We start from the raw sequence: 19714 nt of genomic DNA, 5'->3' as shown, positions 1-19714 counted from the left end.
GGGGGGGGGCTCGTTTTCCTTTTTTTTTCTTTTTAATTTTATTTTTGTAGTAATATTATGAGGCTTGATACTTAATGTCATCTCAGCCTTTTCAATCTGTGTGTTGTCAAGTGAAGATTTAATAAACAGTTGAAAGCAAAACACTTTAAAAACTAATGTTAAAGGCAGTTACAAATGCACAGTATAGCAGTTAGGCGAATTAATGTACTTCTTAATATTCATTGAACTTTAACAAGGAAAAAGTTGATATAGCATAATCATATTTCTAAAGTGACTTCTCATTGCTTTGAGTTGTGGAAAATGTCTTCTAAATTATCATGCTTACATTCAGAATTTAAATTTATTATCTCTTGCTGGCATTTAAATTGTATCTCTTATGGATGGGCCTGGGAAAATAAATTCTCACTTTCTTATGTTCTCAATACTCTACCACTGTAGTAGATGAAAATAGTTTTCCATTATTAAATCCTTTCTCATGTTAACTTTCTTCTTTTTTTTTTTTTTTTTTTTAATTCTAAGGGATGTTTAATTCCTGCATATACAGATTCTGGGAATGCAAGATTCATTCATACATTCAGTAAGTACCCAGTGAGTACTTACTTTGTCCCAGGCACTGTTACAAGTGTTATGTGAATGTATCAGTGAACAAAACAGATAATAATCCATGTCCTTGTTTAAGCTTACCTTCCAGGGGAGAGAGACAGTAAGCAAATAAATACAGAATAAATAACAAGGCAAGAAGAGGGGACAGGGTGAACTGGGGAGTGGGGTTAGATTGCTGTTTCTCATGGGTGGTCAAGGAAAGCTTCACAAAGAAGGTAACACGAGCAGAATTTTGAAGAATAAAGAAAGCTGTGTTGTCGGGAAGAATAGCATACCCAACCAAGATCCTACGGGGCCAGATCATACAGAACCTTTCATAAATGAAGTGCAGAGCACCACCCTGTCCCTGACACAGGCAGTATTCACTAGAGATGTATTTTTAAAAGGGGGAGGTAGGTGGGAGTTTATAGTTTAATACTTGCTATAGTTAAAAATATGGACAAAGTGTACTGGAGAGCAGATATGATGTAATGACAAATAATTCCTTGTAGAGAAAGCAATATTTAAAGTAATAGTTCTAAGATGAGAAGACTGTTAATTATAAAAGGTATTAGGGCATTCCAGCTAGGAAGGCCAGTTAAAAGATTGTTTTAGTAATTGAGGTGGGAGAAAAGGACTGAAGTAAGAAGCTAGAAATGTTAAGTTATTAAAGTATTAGAAATTTGGAATGTGAATGGTAAGAGGTAGAGAAGTAGAATTTGAGGATAACTAAGGATTCTAATTTCGGTGAATGAGTGGGTGGCATTCCATTAACAAAAATAGGGAAATATAGGAATATTGGGAAAATGATAATGAATTGTATTCAATATTTTGGATATATTGCATTTGAGATGCCTGGCAGACATCTGGAGTGAGACATCAAATAGCTTGTACATCTAGTTGAACCTTATTTTTTAAATGTCCTACAATGAGTCAAGCCCTGTGCTAGGAACTAAACTGCATACTTTGAAATATAGGCTTGGAGCATAAGTATACATTAAGGAGGCACTGGCATATGTGTAGTCTTTGAATCCACAGGAATTAGGGAGAGAAGCTGAAGAGGTTATTGAAAACACTAAGAACCTTTAGGATCACTACGAGGCTTATAGCTTGGATATTTGCTACCTTAAAAGACAGTAAAGGAAACAATGGAAAATACAGGCAAATACAGAAAGCTTCTTTTGGTGCTAAATGTCTTTTTTTTTTTTTTTTTTTTTTTTTAATTCTTCACTGCAGTAACAAATCTGAATAAAAAAGAAATACCTGAATTATATGAGTATACCCGTCATCTTTTTTGTAGCTGTACTTGTGATTTGCGAGGTACCATAACATTGTTCAAATAATTAGTATCAATATTAAAGACTTAGAGATGCTAAATTATGTTTTAAGGATTGAACACAGAATTGAAGTATTTTTGTCCTTGTTTATATAATAAATATGTGTCACAAGTTTGTAAGAAACATAGCTGTCTTCAGATTGAATATCTAGAGCACGTAACAAAAGATGTGATTTAAACAGACTTCAGTCTCTTGTTAGAGTAAGAGGAAACTGATCAAATACTAAAGATTTTATGCAGTTCTTGGTAGTTTTTAAATAGAGATAAGTACTGTAGGATTTCGACCAGTTATTGGTTAGCACAATTAAATTACTTGGATATCAGTTTATGAGTCAAAGAAATGCTAATTTTATATAGTCATTGGATCAGTGAATTTAATCTTTTGACTAATATTTGGAAATAAATAGCACAGATGATTAGAGACTGGCACAGCCAGGAAATCTTCCCAGAAGGTATGAGATGTAACTGAAGCATAGAAAGACAGAATTATACTCACTATTGGTGGTGGGGCTGAAACCAGGAGTCACATTGTCTGATGGATATATTATTCTCCCTGCTTGCTTTATACTTTTTCACAAGCATTAATTTACTAGTCTCAAATTTAGGGGCCCCTTACCCCACTTCCTAGTGTCTTACATACTCATTCATGTTTACATACTCCTGGAGAGCAGGTCACTACCTGATTCCATGACTAACACAGGAAAGCCTACTAATTTGTGGTTTGAATATTCACTGCTTTACCTCTGTGGTCTGTATAGACATCCAAATGTTGTAGACTCAAGGCCCATAGCCTTTGATGTTTCTGAGTTCGGAGAAGTTTTTTCATATAATATATGAAAAGTGCAGCTTTCAAAGAATATTCTTTCTGAAATCTTTGAAATATGTAGTGGACTTTACATAGCGTCCTGAAAAATCCAATATGAAATAAATATTAACATTTTACCAGGTTAAATGAGGATAAACCACTTTAAGGTTCACATTTATTAAAAATTCACTTTTAGGTGAATATTTAGAAAAATATGTAGAATATGAGATGACTATACCGATGAAGAATCTGTAGCCTATTCTACTGCAAGATATTTTTATAATTCTCATTTTCTCTACTCATGTATTCAGTCATTCAACAAGCATTTATTGAAGATAAACTATATGACACAAGAAACTAAAACAAGCTTTAGTAAGTATAGTGAGGAAAATGCTGTGATAGAGGATTGTACAGGAATACTAATGGAGGGAGAGATGGGGAAGGGTATCTAAATCAAAAGTGGATCAGGAGAAGAAAAATCACATAGTGTTTCCTAGGGAACAGAATGTTTGACCTGAACTTTAAGGGATGTCCGAAAGGTTTTGCACGCCATTTTGAGTTAAGCAGTTTGAGTTAAATACTTGAGGAGGGTAATTTTTATCCTGAAGATTAAGCTGTAGAAGGACAAGATAACAATTTTCCCTTTGGAAGACTCTCTCTGGCAGTGTAGGATGTCATTGGAAGGTTCATGGAGCAAATCAGAGAGTTGGATTAGGAAGCTATTTCAATAATCCAAATGATGAGAGAGCATCCAAACTAAGTAGTGAGATAGAGAGGAGGGGCAGATTTTATATAAATATGTGTATGTGTGTGTGTGTGTACATATATCTATGTACATACATACATATGTATGTGTGCATATTGTATAATAAAAATAAGTTTTTATTAAATGTATGTTAAAGTCAATATTTTAACCTCAGATTTATGAGGCAAACCCTTAGAACTCATTGTTAGAATAGCTAACCTTTGTCATATAAATATTTCATTTTAATGCTTACTATTTTTTCCTTTAAACTTTAGTTCTACATGTATTTAAAGGCTGTTGAAAACCTATGACAAATATAAAATTTTTTTTAACTGAAGTATTGTTGATTTATAGTATTATGTTTCAGATGTATAACAGTCATTCAATATTTTTATAGATTATACTTCTAAAGTTATAAAATATTGGCTATATTCACTGTGCTGTACAATATGTCTTTGTAGCTTATTTATTTTACACATAGTTTGTACCTCTTAATCCTCCTCCTCTATCTTGCCCCTCCCCCCTCCCCTCTCTCCACTGGTAACGACTAGTTTGTTCTCTATATCTGTGAGTCTATTTCTTTTTTGTTATATTCACTACTTTTAGATTACTTTTTAGATTCCACATATAAGTGATATCATACAGTATTTGACTTTCTCTGTCTGACTTATTTACTAAGCATAATATCCTCCAGGCCCATCCATGTTGTTGCAAATGGCAAAATTTGATTCTTTTTTATGGTTGAGTAGTATTCCATCTCATATATATATATACACACACACATACACACACACACACACACACATATATACACTACATCTTTTTTATCCATTCATCTGTTGATGGACATTTGGGTTGCTTCCATACCTTGACTATTGTAAATAATATTGCAGTGAACACAGGGGTGTAGGTATCTCTTTGTTTTTTAAAAAAATTTTTTAATTTATTTATTGGCTGCATAGGGTCTTCATTGTTGCACACGGACTTTCTTCTAGTTGTGACAAGCGGAGGCTACTCTTCGTTGTGGTGTGCGGGCTCCTCATTGAGGTGGCTTCTCTTGCTGCAGAGCACGGGCTCTAGGCATGTGGGCTTCAGTAGTTGTGGCACACGGGCTCTAGAGCGCAGGCTCAATAGTTGTGGCGCACAGGCTTAGTTGCTCCATGGCATGTGGGATCTTCCTGGAGCAGGGCTCGAACCTGTGACCCCTGCATTGGCAAGTGGATTCTTAACCACTGCACCACCTAGGAAGTCCCTCTTTTTGAATTAATGTTTTTGTTTTCTTCAGCTATATATCCAGGACTTGCTAGATCATATGGTATTTCTAATTTTAGTTTTCTGAGAAGCCTCCATACTGTTTTCCATAGTGGCTGCACCAAGTTACATTCCCACCAACTATGTACTAGAGTTCCCTTTTTTCCACATCCTTGCCAACATTTGTTGTTTGTGGTCTTTTTGATAATAGCCATTCTGACGGGTGTGAGGTGATATCTCATTGCAGTTTTGATTTGCATTTCTCTGATGATTAACAAGGTTGAGGGTCCTTTCATATGTCAGTTGGCCATCTGTATGGCTTCTTTGGAAAAAATGTCTATTCAGGTCTCCTGCTTACTTTTTAAATTGGGTTATGTGTTTTTTGATATTGAGTTGTATGAGCTGTTTATATATTTTGTATATTAACTATTGGTCATCTCATTTGCAAATATTCTCTCCCATTCAGTAGATGATCTTCTCATTTTGTCAGTGGTTTTCATGGCTGTGCAAAACCTTTAAGTTTAGGTTCCATTTGTTTATTTTTGCTTGTGCTTCATTTGCCTTAGGAGACAGATCCCACCCAAAAAGAATTTGCTACAATTGATGTCAAAGAGTGTTCTACCTATGTTTTCTTCTAGGAGTTTCATGGCTTCCAGTCTTTGATTTATGTCTTTAATCCATTTTAGCTTTTTTTTTCCTATATGGTATGAAGAAATGTTCTAATTTCATTTTTTAACATATAGCTGTCCAGTTACCCCAATATCACTTATTGAAGAGTCTTGTCTTTTCTCCATTATTTATTCTTGCCTCCTTTGTTGTAGATTAATTGGTCATAAGTGTGTGGGTTTTTTTCTGGGCTCTCTATTCTGTTCCATTGATCTATGTGTCTGTTTTTGAGTCAGTATCATACTGTTTTGATTATTGTAGCTTTTTAGTGTAGTCTGAGGTCAGGGAATATGATACTTCTAGCTTTGTAAAGATCGCTTTGAGTGTTCAGGGTCTTTTGTGGTTCCATACAAATTTTAGGATTATCTGTTCTAGTTCTGTGAAAAATGCCATGGCTATTTTAATGAGGAGCGCTTTAAATCTGTAGATTGCTTTGGATAGTATAGACATTTTAACAATATTAGTTCTTCTTCCAGTCCATCCATAGTATCTTGCCATTTCTTTGTATCATCTTCAGTTTTCTTCTTCGGTGTTTTATAGTTTTTAGAGTGTAGGTCTTTTACTTCCTTGGTTAAGTTTATTCCTGGGTATTTTATTCTTTATGATGCAATTTTAAATGAGATTATTTTCTTGACTTGTCTTCCTGATAGTTCATTATTAGCATATAGAAAATCAACAGATGTCTGTATGTTAATCTTATGTCCTGCAACTTTACTGAATTCATTAATTAGTTCTAATAATTGTTGTTTTTGGTGGAGACTTTAGGGTTTTCTACATGTAGTATCATATCATCTGCAAGTAGTGACAGTTTTACTTTTTCCCTTCCAATTTGGATGCCTTTTATTTCCTTTTTTTTTTCCCCTCCTCTTTTTTTGTCTGATTGCTGTGGGTAAAACTTCCAATGCAGTGGTAAATAGAAATAGTGAGAGTGGGCATCCTTGTCTTGTTTCTGATTTTAGGAGGAAAGCTTTTAGCTCTTCACCATTGAGTATGATGTTAGCTGTAGGTTCGTCATAAATGGCCTTTATTATGTTGCAGCATGTTCCCACTATACTAATTTTGATGAGAGTTTTTATCATGAATCGTTGGTGAATTTTGTCAGATGCTTTCTCTGCATCTATGGAGATGATCGTGTGACTTTTACCTTTGTTAATGCGGTGTATCGCATTGATTGACTTGTGGATACTGAACAACCCTTGCATCCCTGAAATGAATCCTACTTGATCATGGTGTATGATCCTTTTTATTTTTGTTGAATTTGGTTTGCTAATATTTTGTTGAGGATTTTTGCATCTGTATTCATCAAAGATATTACCCAATAATTTTTTTTCAGTATCTTTGTCTTATTTTGGTATCAAGGTAATGATGGCCTTTTAGAATTAATTTGGGAGTGTTCCACTGTCTTCAGTTCTTTTGGAACAGTTTGAGAAGGATAATACATACATGCTTTGTATGTTTGGTAGAAGTCGCCTGGGAAGTCATCTGATCCTAGATTTGTTTGCTGGGAGGTTTTTTTTTATTGCTGATTCATTTTCACTGCCAGTTTGTTTAGATTACCTGTTGCTTCCTGATTCAGTTTTGGAAGATTGTATGTTTCTAGGAATTTATCCATTTCTTCTAGATTGTCCAATTTATTGGCATATAACTTCTAATAGTATTCTCTTATGATTTTTTTTGTGTCTCTGTGTTATTGGTTGTAATTTCTCCTCTTTCATTTCTTATTTTGTTTATTTAGGTCCTTTCTTTTTATTCTTGATGAGCCTGGCTAAAGGCTTACCAATTTTATCTTTTCAAAAAACCAGCTTTTGTTTTCACTGATCTTTTCTGTTGGTTTTTTTTTTGGTCTCTATTTCATTTATTTCCTCTCTGATCTTTATTATTTCCTTCCTTGTGCTGACTTTGGACTTTGTTTTTGTTCTTTTCCTAGTTCCTTTAGATAGTAGGTTTTGTTGTTTATTTGAAATTTTTCATATTTCTTGATGTAGGCCTCTATTACTATAAACTTCTCTCTCAGAACTGCTTTTGCTGAGTCCCATGGATTTAGGAAAGTTGTGTTTTTATTTTTATTTGTCTTCAAAATATTTTCTGATTTCCTTTTTGATTGCCTTGTTAACCCATTGGCTTTTTGGTAATAAGTTGTTTAGTCTCCATGTTTATGTTTTTTCCATTTTTCTTTCTGATTTCTAGTTTCATACCCCTTTGGTCAGAAAAAAATGCTTAATATAATTTCTGTCTTCTTAAATTTATTGAGACTTGTTTTATGGTCTAGGATGTGATCTGTTCTGGAGAACAGTCCATGTACACCTGAAAAGAATGTGTATTCAGCTATTTTGATGGAATATCATGCAGATATGTACTAAGTCCAACTGGTCTAATGTGTAGTTTAAGACCACTATTTCGTTATTGATATTCTGTGTTTCCTTATTGATTTTCTATTGATATAAGTGGGGTGTTAAAGTCCCCTACTATTATTGTATTATTGTCAGTGTCTCCCTTTGTGTCTGTTAGTATTTGCTCTATATACTTAGATACTCCTATATTAGGTGCATATATATATATATATTAACAAATATTATATTATCTTCTTGTATTGATCTCTTTATCATTATATACCCTTCTTTGTCTTTGTTATAGACACTGTTCTAAAGTCTACTTTGTCTGGTATGAATATGACCACCCTACCTTTCTTTTTGTTTCATTCATGTGATGTATTTTTTTCCATACTCTCACTTTCAGTCTGTGTATGTCTTTAGCTCTGAAGTGAGTCTCTTATAGGCAGCATATAGATGCATCTTTTTATATCCAGTCAGCCACCCTATATCTTTTGATTGGAGACCATTTTTTTTTTTACCATTGTTGCCATTTTTACCATTATTGCCAATTATATACTTATTGCCTTTTTGTTGTTTTCTGGTTGTTTTTGTAGTTCTCTCTTTTCTTTTTTTAGTTTCTTCTCTTGTGGTTTGATGATTTTCCTCAGTAGTATTCTTGTGTTCCTTTCCCTCTAATTTTTGTGTATCTGTTGTAGGTTTTTGATTTGTGGTTTGGGGTTCATATATGTTGACCTATAACTATATCTGCTTGTTTTAAAATTCTAACACGTTCTAAGAGATCTTTATTTTTTCCTCCCCTCCCCCACATTCTGTGTTTTTGATATCATATTTTATACTTTCATGTCTATTTCTTAACTATTTAATGTAGTTATAGTTGATTGATTTTACAGTTTTTGTCTTTTAATCTTCATACTAGCCTAAGTGGTTGATACATAGCATTTACTATATATTTGCAGTTACTATTGGGATTTTTCCTTTCCTGTAAATTCTTCCTGTTGTAGCCTTTTCTTTTCCACTTAGAGAAGACCTTTTAACACTTCTTGTAGGATCAGTTTAGTAATGGTGAACTCTTAGTGTTTGCTTCTCTGAGAAGTTATTTCTCTCTCCTTCAATTCTGAGTTATCACCTTGCTAGGTAGAGTATCCTAGGTTATAGGTTTTTCCTTTTCAGCACTTTAAATTTAAATATATTATACCACTCCCTTCCAGCCTGCAAAGTTTCTGCAGAAAAATTAACTGAAAGACTGATACCTTGTGTATGACTGTTTTCTCTTCCTGCCTTTAAAATTATCTCTTAATCTTTATTGCCATTTCAATTATGATATGTCTTGGTGTTGGTCTCTTTGGGTTTATGTTGTTTGGGACTCTCTGTGCTTCCTGTAACTGGAAATCTGTTTCTTCAGCTTTGGGAAGTGTTCAGCCATAATCTCATCAAATCTATTTTTAACTCCTTTCTGTTTTCTCCTTCTGGGACCCCTAACATGTGATTGTTAATATGCTTGATATTGTCCTGGAGGTCCCTTAACTGTCCTCATTTTTTTAAAATTTGTTTTTCTTTTTGCTGTTCTGATTGGATGATTTCCACTTTTCTATCTTCCAGATCATTTATGCATTCTTCTGTATCATGTGGTCTGTTGTTAATTCTTTCTAGTGTTTTTCATTTCAATTATTGTATTCTTTAGCTCTGACTGGTTCTTTTTTATGATTTCTAGTTCTTTGTTAAAATTCTCATTTATTCATCTATTCTTTTCCCAAGTTCAGTTAGTATTCTTATTACTAATACTTTGAACTCTTTATATGGTAAGTTATCTGTTTCATTAGTTGTTCTTTCAGGTTTTTTTCCTTATTCTTTCATTTGAAACAAAAACTTCTGTCCTTTTATTTTGTTTAACTTTCTATGTCTCTACGGAATTAGGTGAAACAGTTAACTATTGCAGTCTTGAAGAGGTGTTCTTGTGTGGGAGCATCCTATGTAGTCTGCGTGTGCCCAGTGGCTTTGATGTTAGAGCCAGATCTGAAATGAGCAAGGGTCATGCATTCCCTGGGGATGTGCTGGCAGCACCTTGGTGGGAGGTGGAGCTAGAGATGAAGGGGCCAGAGCTGGAGCCAGGTGTGAGCCCAGGCTTCTCCTGTGTTCACTGGGCATCACCACCATATCAGGAGTGGGGGTGGGTCCCAAGGAGATGGAACAGAAGCCCTGAGGGTCAGAACTGAGCTTATTCCATCCCTTTAAGTGTGCGTTCTCCCCACTCCTGGCAATGGCATCTTCTCCCCAAAGGAGAACAGTGCTGGAGCAAGAGCAGACAGCCATTGCCCCAGTCTTGGGCACATGCTGGGATGGTCATGGCACACCAGAGTTGCACACCACTCTTGATGTGCTACCTGAGCGAGTGTCAGCCATGGCTGCCCTTACCCTGTTCACGTGCAGATCCAAGCTGGCTCTGTCCCCTACAAGAGCCCACTGTCCTCAGCATCAGCACCTCTGCTCTAGGGGGAACTGCACCAGAGCAAGAGTGGCTAGAGCAGGCACCTGCTGCAGGTTGGGTTACGTGCTAGGGCACTTGTGGGAGACTGGCCAGAGCCCTGTGCAGTTTCAGTCTGCTTCCTCCGCCTTTTTCAGGGAGTAGGCAAGCATGTGCACACTCTTTATAAGTGAAGTCTCAATTTCTTACAGCCCTGCTTTAAGTCCCACTGGTTTTCCAACCTGCTAAGGGAACACATCTTCCTGGTTTTGAACCTTAGGGCTAGGGTGCCCAGTATATGGTTCAAACCCCTTACTCCTCACGGAGGGTCTTTGATCCCCTGATAGCCCCCTCCTCTTCTGTGTCCCCTCCTTGGGGCATGGGTCCCCACCTGATCGCTTCTCCTCACTTCCTACCCAACTCTGCGTGATCTTTCTTTACAAGCTTGGTTGTAGAAGAGTCTTTCTGTCAGTCTCCCGTTTGTTTTCAGTGAGAATCACTCCATGTATATATGTTTTTTTGATGTGTTCACTGACAGAGGTGAGCTCAGCATCCTTCTACTCTGCCATCTTGATCTCCTTATGGATCAGATATTTTAAACATTAAAATCAAGAGTGGGTAAATAACTTGCCCAAGTCACATATCTAATAATGGCCAAAGCCAGTCTTTCAATACATTACACAGTGGCTCCAGAGTCAGGATATATTATACTAAGAAATTGTCCTTTGGAATGTATTTTTTTTCCTAATTGTAAAGGAACAAAATCTAATAGTAGGGATTATAAATAACTCATATCTCTGAACCGAACAGTAATTTTCCCAGAAAATTATTATTTTTAATAAACATAGTAGATTTATTGAGTGGAACTATCAACATGTCAAATATAAGTACATTCATGCATTAATTGTGGAATTTTCTCTCATTTTTAGGAAGGTGTTCTAATCAATCCAGGGTGAATGTTTTGGTTTTTTGTTGGTTCTTTGTTTTAAATAACACTGAGAAATTTCTTCAGTGAGGATTTTAAACCTGTTTACTCTGTTTACGTGGAAGATTTTCCAGTTTTCAAAATCATTGGAAATTTGCTTGCCTACTATATGATCACTAAAAGTCTCTTAAGGACCTACAATCCTTTCTCAAACTTTATTTTGAAATATTTTAAAACCACAAAAAAGTTGAAAAAAGTAAGTAAAATAAAACTTCTAAATTCACAACATTTGCCTCTTTGCTTTTAACACTTCATTTATATATCTACCAAGAAGAGGGATATTGTCTTAAATAACCATAGTTCCGTGATCACATCTAGGAAAATCAATGATACTATAATACCATTTAATAAACTGTTTATATTGAGATTTTCCTAGTTGTGCCTGAAATGTCTTAAGTAATTTTTTATTTGCTTACCTATTTTATACAGTATCGAGTCCAGATTAGCACTTATATTGGTCATTATGTTATTTTAGTCTCATTTAATCTCAGTAAATCTAGAATCTTTTTTTGTTTGTTTCTCATGACAAAAACTCTGCCAGAGCCAGTTGTCCTGTAGAATATCCACTGTTTTGCTTTTGTCTATATTATCATGATTATATCCAAGCCAGACTTTTTTTGGCAAGAATACTGTAAGTGATACGTGCCTTTTTGCATCATGTCAGGTGGCATATTTTGTCAGGTTGTCCCACTATTGGTGTTGCTATATTTAGTCCTGGATCATCTTCTGAGGATTTTAATATATTTTTTTGGTCTACATGTCTACTCATATGTCATCCCCACAGTGTTTTAATTACAAAGGCTTTTTACAATATATATTGATGCTTAGTATTTATTTTCAGTCATCACTCTTTCTCCCCCCTGGATTTTTCTAGCTATTCTTGCATATTCTTCTGTACGAATTTTAGAATAAACTTGTCTGGTGCTGAAGCAAAAACTTTTTTATTAAAATCACATTAAATTCATGTATTATCTCAGAGAGAATTGGCATTTATGTGATGTTATATTGTCTTAGAACAAGGGATGTCTTTCCATCTGTTCAACACTACTTTTATGTCTTTCAGAAGTACTGTAACATTTTCTTCATACTGTTTTGTGCATTTTTTGTTTTTATTCAAGTATTTTCTCTTTTATGATAATCTTATAAATGAAGTATTCTTTTTCATTATGTCTTCTAACTGGTTGTCCGAATATGTAAAGGGTATTGATTTTTGTATATTAAATTTTATACTCTGGCGAGTTTCTGATTTATGAGTTCTGCTATTGGTTGTGTTAGTTTTAGCATTGATTCTTTTGGACTTTCTGGGTATAAATTATATTATCTGAGTAATGGTTTTACTTCTTTTCTTGAGAAGGGCTTGCAGTTTTCATACAGACATCTTTATATTAAATTTGGCAGTAAGGATCTAAAATGATGTATTTTACTAGAATATAATAAATTGTATGTCATTTCTCCTACCCATAGATAATCAAAGCATGATTCTCCCTTTGCCCCGTATAGAGATTAATGACAATTTCCAAAACTTAATTAGGTTGCATAGTTATAGTGTTGCCTAAAACAAATAACTCTTTAGAAGGTTTCATAGAAGGGAGGATAGAGGTTCTCCTGTCCTTAGCAGCGTGCCTTGTGCTTTGTGAGTAGCCCATAGTCATTTGGTGATGATATGTAAGATTGCTGGATATATGTTCTAGCTTCAGAATTTGGCACTTATTCCTGCCTGCTTTGTTTTTACAGTAAATCTGATCATCTTTTTTCTTTCTTTCCTTGATCGTGGTCCTGACTTGAAGGTTAGTAGAGACTGAGGAAACTAAAAAATATATAATTCTGCTATTCAAATCAGTCAGGTACGAGTGGGGTAAAATGTCATGTTCTGATTTTCCACAAAGTAAAATACCTAAAGCATCTCCCAAGAAGCACAAAATTTCTCCATTATCTTCTCTAGAGTGTATTAATGTCTGGAAAATTAGGAAAATTTTTAAATAATACATTTCAGTTTTACAGTAGGTTTAGAAACATTACCAAAGGAAATAGTTAATTAACGTTTTTAAAAAGAGCCCTAAAACATTAATTCAAACATTCTGATGACTAAGACACACAGTTAACACTGCATTGTAGAATATGAACCCAGTGGACATGGCAGAGATTAATTCTTTCAGTTAATATTTGAGGTAACTCTTGAGGACCTTCTGTATTTTGAGCATTTGGATCAGGCACTGTGGATACAAAAGTGAATTAAATCAGATCCTGACCGCAGGGGCTAGGCAAACACACATGAGTCTGGAGGGCTTGTGATTTAGATGTATGGGTTTCAGTAATGGTACTGCTGCTCCTTGGTTGTGTGACCCATCTTCTGATTTACTTTCTGAAAGCCACTATTTCTTCCCTTTAAAATGGTGTTGTCTTTGTTGTTTATTATCTATCTTAAAATGTTTAATAGCTGTTGAGTTTTGTTTGTTTTTATTTTAACTTAAGAGATTCTCTGATTTTTCCATTGTTCTCAGTGGCACTACCAGTTGTCTAAAGTTATTTGCTCATCTTCACGTTACTGAAACTCCTTACCAGAGTTGGTTTTCTCTGCATGCTCATGGTCGTAGGCTCATCTATACTGCTGGCCATCTGAGCTGTACCAAAAAAGTAAAAGCAAACCTGTGCAACTGTTACCTCTCTGCTGAGGCACAGGAGAAAGCTGCTCCTCTCAAGTCTCATCAGTTGCAGGTTACAGCCATCTCCTAGTAACTGGTCCTGGAAGCAGACTCCTCCAGTGGATAGGCCCCTTGGCGTATAGGCCCCTTTTTAAGGACCACTGTGGTCCATAGGATCTGGCAGGCCCTTGATGTACTGCAAACATTAAATTGACAGATAACAGCCAGTTACCTAGAGGGTTTATAGGTTCTGCTGGCTGAGAGCCCTCAGTGAACCCTGGAAAACCCGTATTTTGCCCACGCCTTGAGACAAGGCCTGGTTTCCATGCACCAGTCCTTGTTCAGCACCGAGGAGGACTCAGCCCTCCCACTCCCACCCTTGGCCTGCTACACTGGCCCTGAAATCCCAGAAAAAAAACTTCATCTTCTGAGATACTGTCCAGGGTTTGCCATCCCTCTTGCCTTTAGTCTTTGTAGGCCTCTGGTAAGGAACTAAACATGATTTTAGATTGTAAAATCATTAGATAAAGCGAAAAAGAAGATGCTCACCTAGAAGATTAAGTGGGATAATTATCAAAAGATGAAAATTATGAAGGTAAAAATAAAATGAGCTGCAGAATTAAACAAATAATGGGATAAAATTTCCCAGAGCAGAAGAATAAGATTCTGCAGATTAAAGGGTTATCAAGTCCCAAGAAAGATTAATGATAACAAAGACGCACTTAGACATATCCTGATGAAAGCAGTCTGTTGGCACAGTTCCCTCTTTCCGCGGAGGTCAGTGTTTTTCTTCAGGCCTTCAACTAGTTGAATGAAGCCCACTCACATTGTGAAGGGCAGTCTGCTTTACTCAAGGTCTGCGAATTTAAGTGTTAATCCCATCCAAGAACTGCTTTCACAGAAGCATCTGGAATGTTTGACCAGATAAAAGTGAAATAAAATATAAATATAGATTTCTTTAGGTAAAAGTTACTTAAAATAGCAAACTATTTGGGGGTGTTTTTCCTTAAGCTTATTCTTTTCAGTATATTCTCTACTGAAAGCTTGAACAAACAGGTATGATTGTATTTCCAAATGATGTTATTTCAGTAGGCAATCTAAGTTTAAAACTAAGCTTATATCTTTAGATAATCCATTTTAAAATCCTAGTTTTCAAGAAACATTCTTATCTTAAAGTTGAAACTGTAAAACATGTAATTTTTTTGTTTGTACTTTCATAAGCTAAGGATGTAGATTTGGGGTTTTTTTAGTTTTTTTTATTTTCATCATTTTGAAATTACTTTCTAATTGGAGAAGAATTTTAAAATCAGTAATCAGCCTAGGCCTGTTTTATGGCAGTCAGATTATGCTAGTGAGAACACATGTGTAAGATGTTGCTAATTCCTGAACCCCGTGGTATGACCACGCTCATTTAAAAGCCAGTGTATCGTGCCAGACTCTTCTCAGTGGTTGCAGCTATAGAGGGTTGTGAGAATGTGGGGGCTGGGAAGGTGAGGATTTCACCATTAGTTCTGTGTACTTCAGTGTGATTAAAGTCTTAAAATAAGAATCAGCATTATCTGAGTATTTTCAAATATGTTTTACTTGGGTTTTAGGAAAATTGTTTTGAAGGCCAGTGTTATCTATGAATAAAAATGTCTTTCCATCAAAATTACTTTAAAGACTTTGTTATTACATTTAGACAAAACTGTTGATTTGGTGTACAGTATTTCTTCAGAAAAGCACATCTGCGTTACTAGGCTCTTAAGGTCAGAAATCATAATTTATCCTTTATAATTTATCTTTTATCACTGAGTGCCAAATAGCCACTTACAACTAAATATTAGATGATTGAATAAAGGTAGCATAGCACTTTACACTTCATTGGGTAACAATAGATATTGAGAATATTTTTTTAAATGAAACAGAAATTATTTGTTTAAAATCATGGTTCATAGTTATTTTGCTCATTTTGAATATGCTGTTGAAAAGGTGATAAAAGTGATTGCTTTGTGTTGATGTCATTTATTATACTTTAAGAAAAATGAGTCAAATGCCTATAAATGAGAGGAACTAGTGTTTTGTTTCAACTAGGAATTGTGCTGTTTGCTATTAACAATACATTGTAATTCTCACTTCTAACCAGGCCTGCTTGTGACAGCTTTTAGCGTTATTTAAACAAACTATTCAACTACTTACATGTTGGTTTGCTGATTATAGAGATTGAAAAAGTAAATGAGAGCCATACCTGTATTCATTTTAAATTTGAGCTTGACTTTGAACCAGTATCTTTACAGATGAGATACAATGTGTTACATCCTTAGAAACTGTTTATTACAAAGAAATGTGGTAGAGGACACTGGGAACAAAAATATAAATCTATACATGATAAAATGATTATTTTTCTCAAGGTTAGCAGTCTGTATTGTTGTTTTAAAGGAGAGAATCGGGGGAACATTTTTTTCTTCAGGTACTCCGTGGTGATTGAATACATAGCAGACTATATCATAGTAGAAAGGCAGATGATCAAAGAAAAATTCAAATGGATTTATTTATTCTTTTTGAGAACCTAAGGAAGTGATTCTTTTCATAGGCTTTGTGATATTTCTTTATGAAAGCTTAATGACCTCAAGACAGAAGCAAAACCTTTATGGAAGAAATGCAGCAGAGGGAGATAATGGTATAATTTTTGAACTGAGAACAAAATAAGGACATGTCTTATGCTATTGCGGGACACCGCTTGAATGGGAAAATTGGCTTAGCTCACCTTGAGTCAGGTCTCTTAGTTAGCTAAACTCTCCAGCTGTTTCTGACCAAAGAATTCCTGATACCACTTTAAAGGATTCTGCCATCCAAGTGGGGCTTTTTTCTTGTAAGCTGTAGGAGTCATAGTGTTTCAAAATAAAATGTATAGGTATAATAAGCAAATATTCACAATCTTTTCATTTCACAGGGATTATCAGCATAGAAAGAAAGCCTTGTAACCACCATGTAGATACAGCACCAACGGTAAGGCAATCTGTTTCCACACTGTTAAAACTGTTAAGAAGACACAAAATGACACTGGTTATAGTAACACAAAATGCCACTGTAGGAAACTCTTGTAACCTCCCTTTTGCCAAGGGTTATATCCCTTCAAAAAATTAACCTTATGTTTTCTAATTAATGAAGAAAACCTACCAACTTTTGCTAAGATATAGGAAAGTAAGATGCTGTATCATGACAGGTACTTGTTTATTGTTTATAGTAATGTTATGAATAGAATGGTTTTTAATTTGAAAATACTTTATTCCTGTGATAAAGTACTGTAAATCTTCATGCAGATTGATTCACACCCTTGTAAAAATGAGTGTTATTTTGTGCACTAGCATCATTATTTAGAGTGAATGTTTTGTGATAGTTAAAGTAGGCCATTATGCTTCATTTCTCTTGTAGATTACTATGCTGTTATTATAGAAGTGAAATCTAATCTTTTACCCCTCTTCTCGTACTACTAGACAACAAAAAGCATTTAATAATTACAGTATCTATTTAAAATAATTATAGAAGATAACATAGGAGGAAGACAATTAAGTTTCCCTTCTAATCTCTGTATATAGTATTTGTAGGTATGAAATACGCTTCAGATGCTGATTCCCACCTGAAAGATTCATAGGAAACAGACTAGAGGCTGTCTCTTCCCTAAGCATACTCTTGTTTCTTAGCCTTTCTATATAATAACTCTTTCAAGTTCTCCATATAATTCAGCGTTTCCTATTGTGAGAAAGATTTAATAATACCTTTTTTAGAAAATAAACAAGTATTAAACTGTATTTGAATTTTATTGATAATTAATATTTTCCTCACAGACAAGTTGATTCCATTTTCTAGCTGTAATAAATCCATATAATTGATTCAGCATGTTTAGTAACGTAATGTGTGGGGCTTCAGAAAAGACTGGTGTTTGAGGAATTAATCATCAGCATAATCATAAAAAAGCACATGGATGTAGAGTCTGTTCCAGTTGTCCTTTAGTAAGGATGCTAACAGAGTAGCCATAACATTATGTAAATTGTATTCATTAATGTTAAAAACGGAAGGCTAGCCATTATGGAAAATTAATTATATTAAGGCATTTGAATAATCTACTCATTGGATTATTTTATATACTTTTGAAATTTATTTTATTCGTGTAGGCTTTCCTGCAGCACCTTGTTTACATTTCTAGATGTTTTGTGCATTTTAGAACTCAGAAAAGTGCCACCTGGCAGGTTTTTCTGTTTCACCCTGTAAGCTGATGGCAGATTCCCATGTTAATTAAATGATAATTGAACCAAATATTCATGAAATCATGAGAAATAATGGTATTACCATTTACAGTAGGGCCCTAATCTCAAAGTGACTCCAGTGAATTAGGAACAAAATCTAATGCATGATAGTTTAGGTATTGTTGGTCTTTGGTTATGTTCTCCCAGTTGGATTATTAAATGGTAGCTCCTAATATATTAATAATATTTCTACTCTGTGTAGTCGATAAGTTTTAAAATACTTGGTTTATACAGACACTCCCCAAACACTCATTAGTTCCCCAGGTTTGACTTGAGCCAGTCTTCCTTCCTGATGTCTTTTTCTGAGCTCTTCTCCTTCTGTCTCTTTACCACAAATTAAGCATATTCTACTACCTTTCTCCTCTCCCGCATAGTCTCCCAGCTTGCTAACAGTTAACCTTGGCCTTTTCTCCATAACCTCTAAATAGACTCACAAGTCTCTTCATGACCCAATCTCTGCTGGGCCCCAGGACAGATAAAGTCTGATTTTCACAGAAATGTAATTGTACCTAATTTTCATCCTTTGTATCAATATGCCCTTATTTTCCCTAAAGGGTTTAAGAGAAGAAGATATTTAGAGATAAAAGAAACAGGAAAAAGTCTGTCTAAAAATTTTACAAAGTGGGGTATTTGTAAGTTCAAACTTTGTACTTTACTGGCTGAAAAGGAGAAAGACTTTGGGCCTGAGGAAAAAAAAAAATAGAAGAGGAGTGGGCCAGGATTTCTGAATGGCTGAGGTCCTGAATGACTCTTGTCCTCATACCTAGCCACCAGTTTCTAGCCTACCTCTCTACATTTCCTCTTGCTCTAAGTACTACCACGAATGGCTGGGGTCTAGGAGAGTGCTAGATACTACTTACTACTGTTTGGCAGGGGAGGGGAACAAGACTTTCTCAGGCCTCTGTGACAGGGAAAGATGTGTTTCTTGACATTTCAGGTTGGAATGAGCTTTTCTGTAAACTATACGGTTACAGAGGATAGTTTGATCCTGTAGCATTATAGTGGGATGCAGTGTTCTTTAACTGAATATAGGTTAGCCTGAGGACAAAACCCCTTTTGTCCCTTTGTTCCGTGTTCTTTCTCACTCTCTTTTTAATTTACTTGCTTCCCATTTTTTTCATTTATTGCATGAATTTTAATTTTTTGTTTGGAGGTTTTTTTGACATAAATAAACACATCTGTGTTTGAGGTGCCTTTGATAGAAAGTAAAACAGAATATCCCTACATGGCATGACCCCCTCCACCAAAAAAGAATCAAACCTTTCTTCGTAACTGGCTATAATCAATACTTACTTTCTTTTTGCTGTTGCATTCGGAGCTCTTAATTTTGTCCATATTTAAGAGTATATTTTAAAGTTACTTTTCAAGAAATATAAATGAGCATTATATTACCTGACTCTGCATATTTTAAAATATCTCATCTGTCTTTGCATAAGACAGCTTGCCAGGATTTTTAGTTATTTGAATATAACCTTTTCTCTTCAAAACATTGTGGAAATTGGTCATCTTTGCCTTCTATCATTTAGTATTTCAGGAGAGACATTCAATATCAGCCTGATAGTTATTCTTTTGTATAGGTAGCCTGTTTTGCCTGTTCATGTATTACAGATTTCCTTTTATTT

General features: G+C 35.0%; 1 protein-coding gene across 17 annotated transcripts in view; it reads left to right on the top strand.

The window, feature by feature from the left end:
* AHI1 (Abelson helper integration site 1) overlaps nucleotides 1-19714 on the top strand; it is a 209768-nt gene that overhangs the window by 107696 nt on the left and 82358 nt on the right. For all 17 annotated transcript variants that reach the window (XR_009054263.1, XR_009054264.1, XR_009054262.1 and 14 more), the window contains one exon: nucleotides 16739-16794. Coding sequence is in view for 10 of the 17 variants with exons in the window: in XM_057738527.1 (XP_057594510.1) it covers nucleotides 16739-16794 (56 nt within the window). In the remaining 7 variants the exon portion in view is untranslated. The remainder of the gene's footprint in view (nucleotides 1-16738; nucleotides 16795-19714) is intronic.

This window comes from Hippopotamus amphibius, chromosome 6 (assembly GCF_030028045.1).
Source record: "Hippopotamus amphibius kiboko isolate mHipAmp2 chromosome 6, mHipAmp2.hap2, whole genome shotgun sequence".
NCBI lineage: Eukaryota > Metazoa > Chordata > Mammalia > Artiodactyla > Hippopotamidae > Hippopotamus > Hippopotamus amphibius.
The sequence above is the reverse complement of the archived record's forward strand: the minus strand, read 5'-3'. Positions and strand labels throughout refer to the sequence as shown.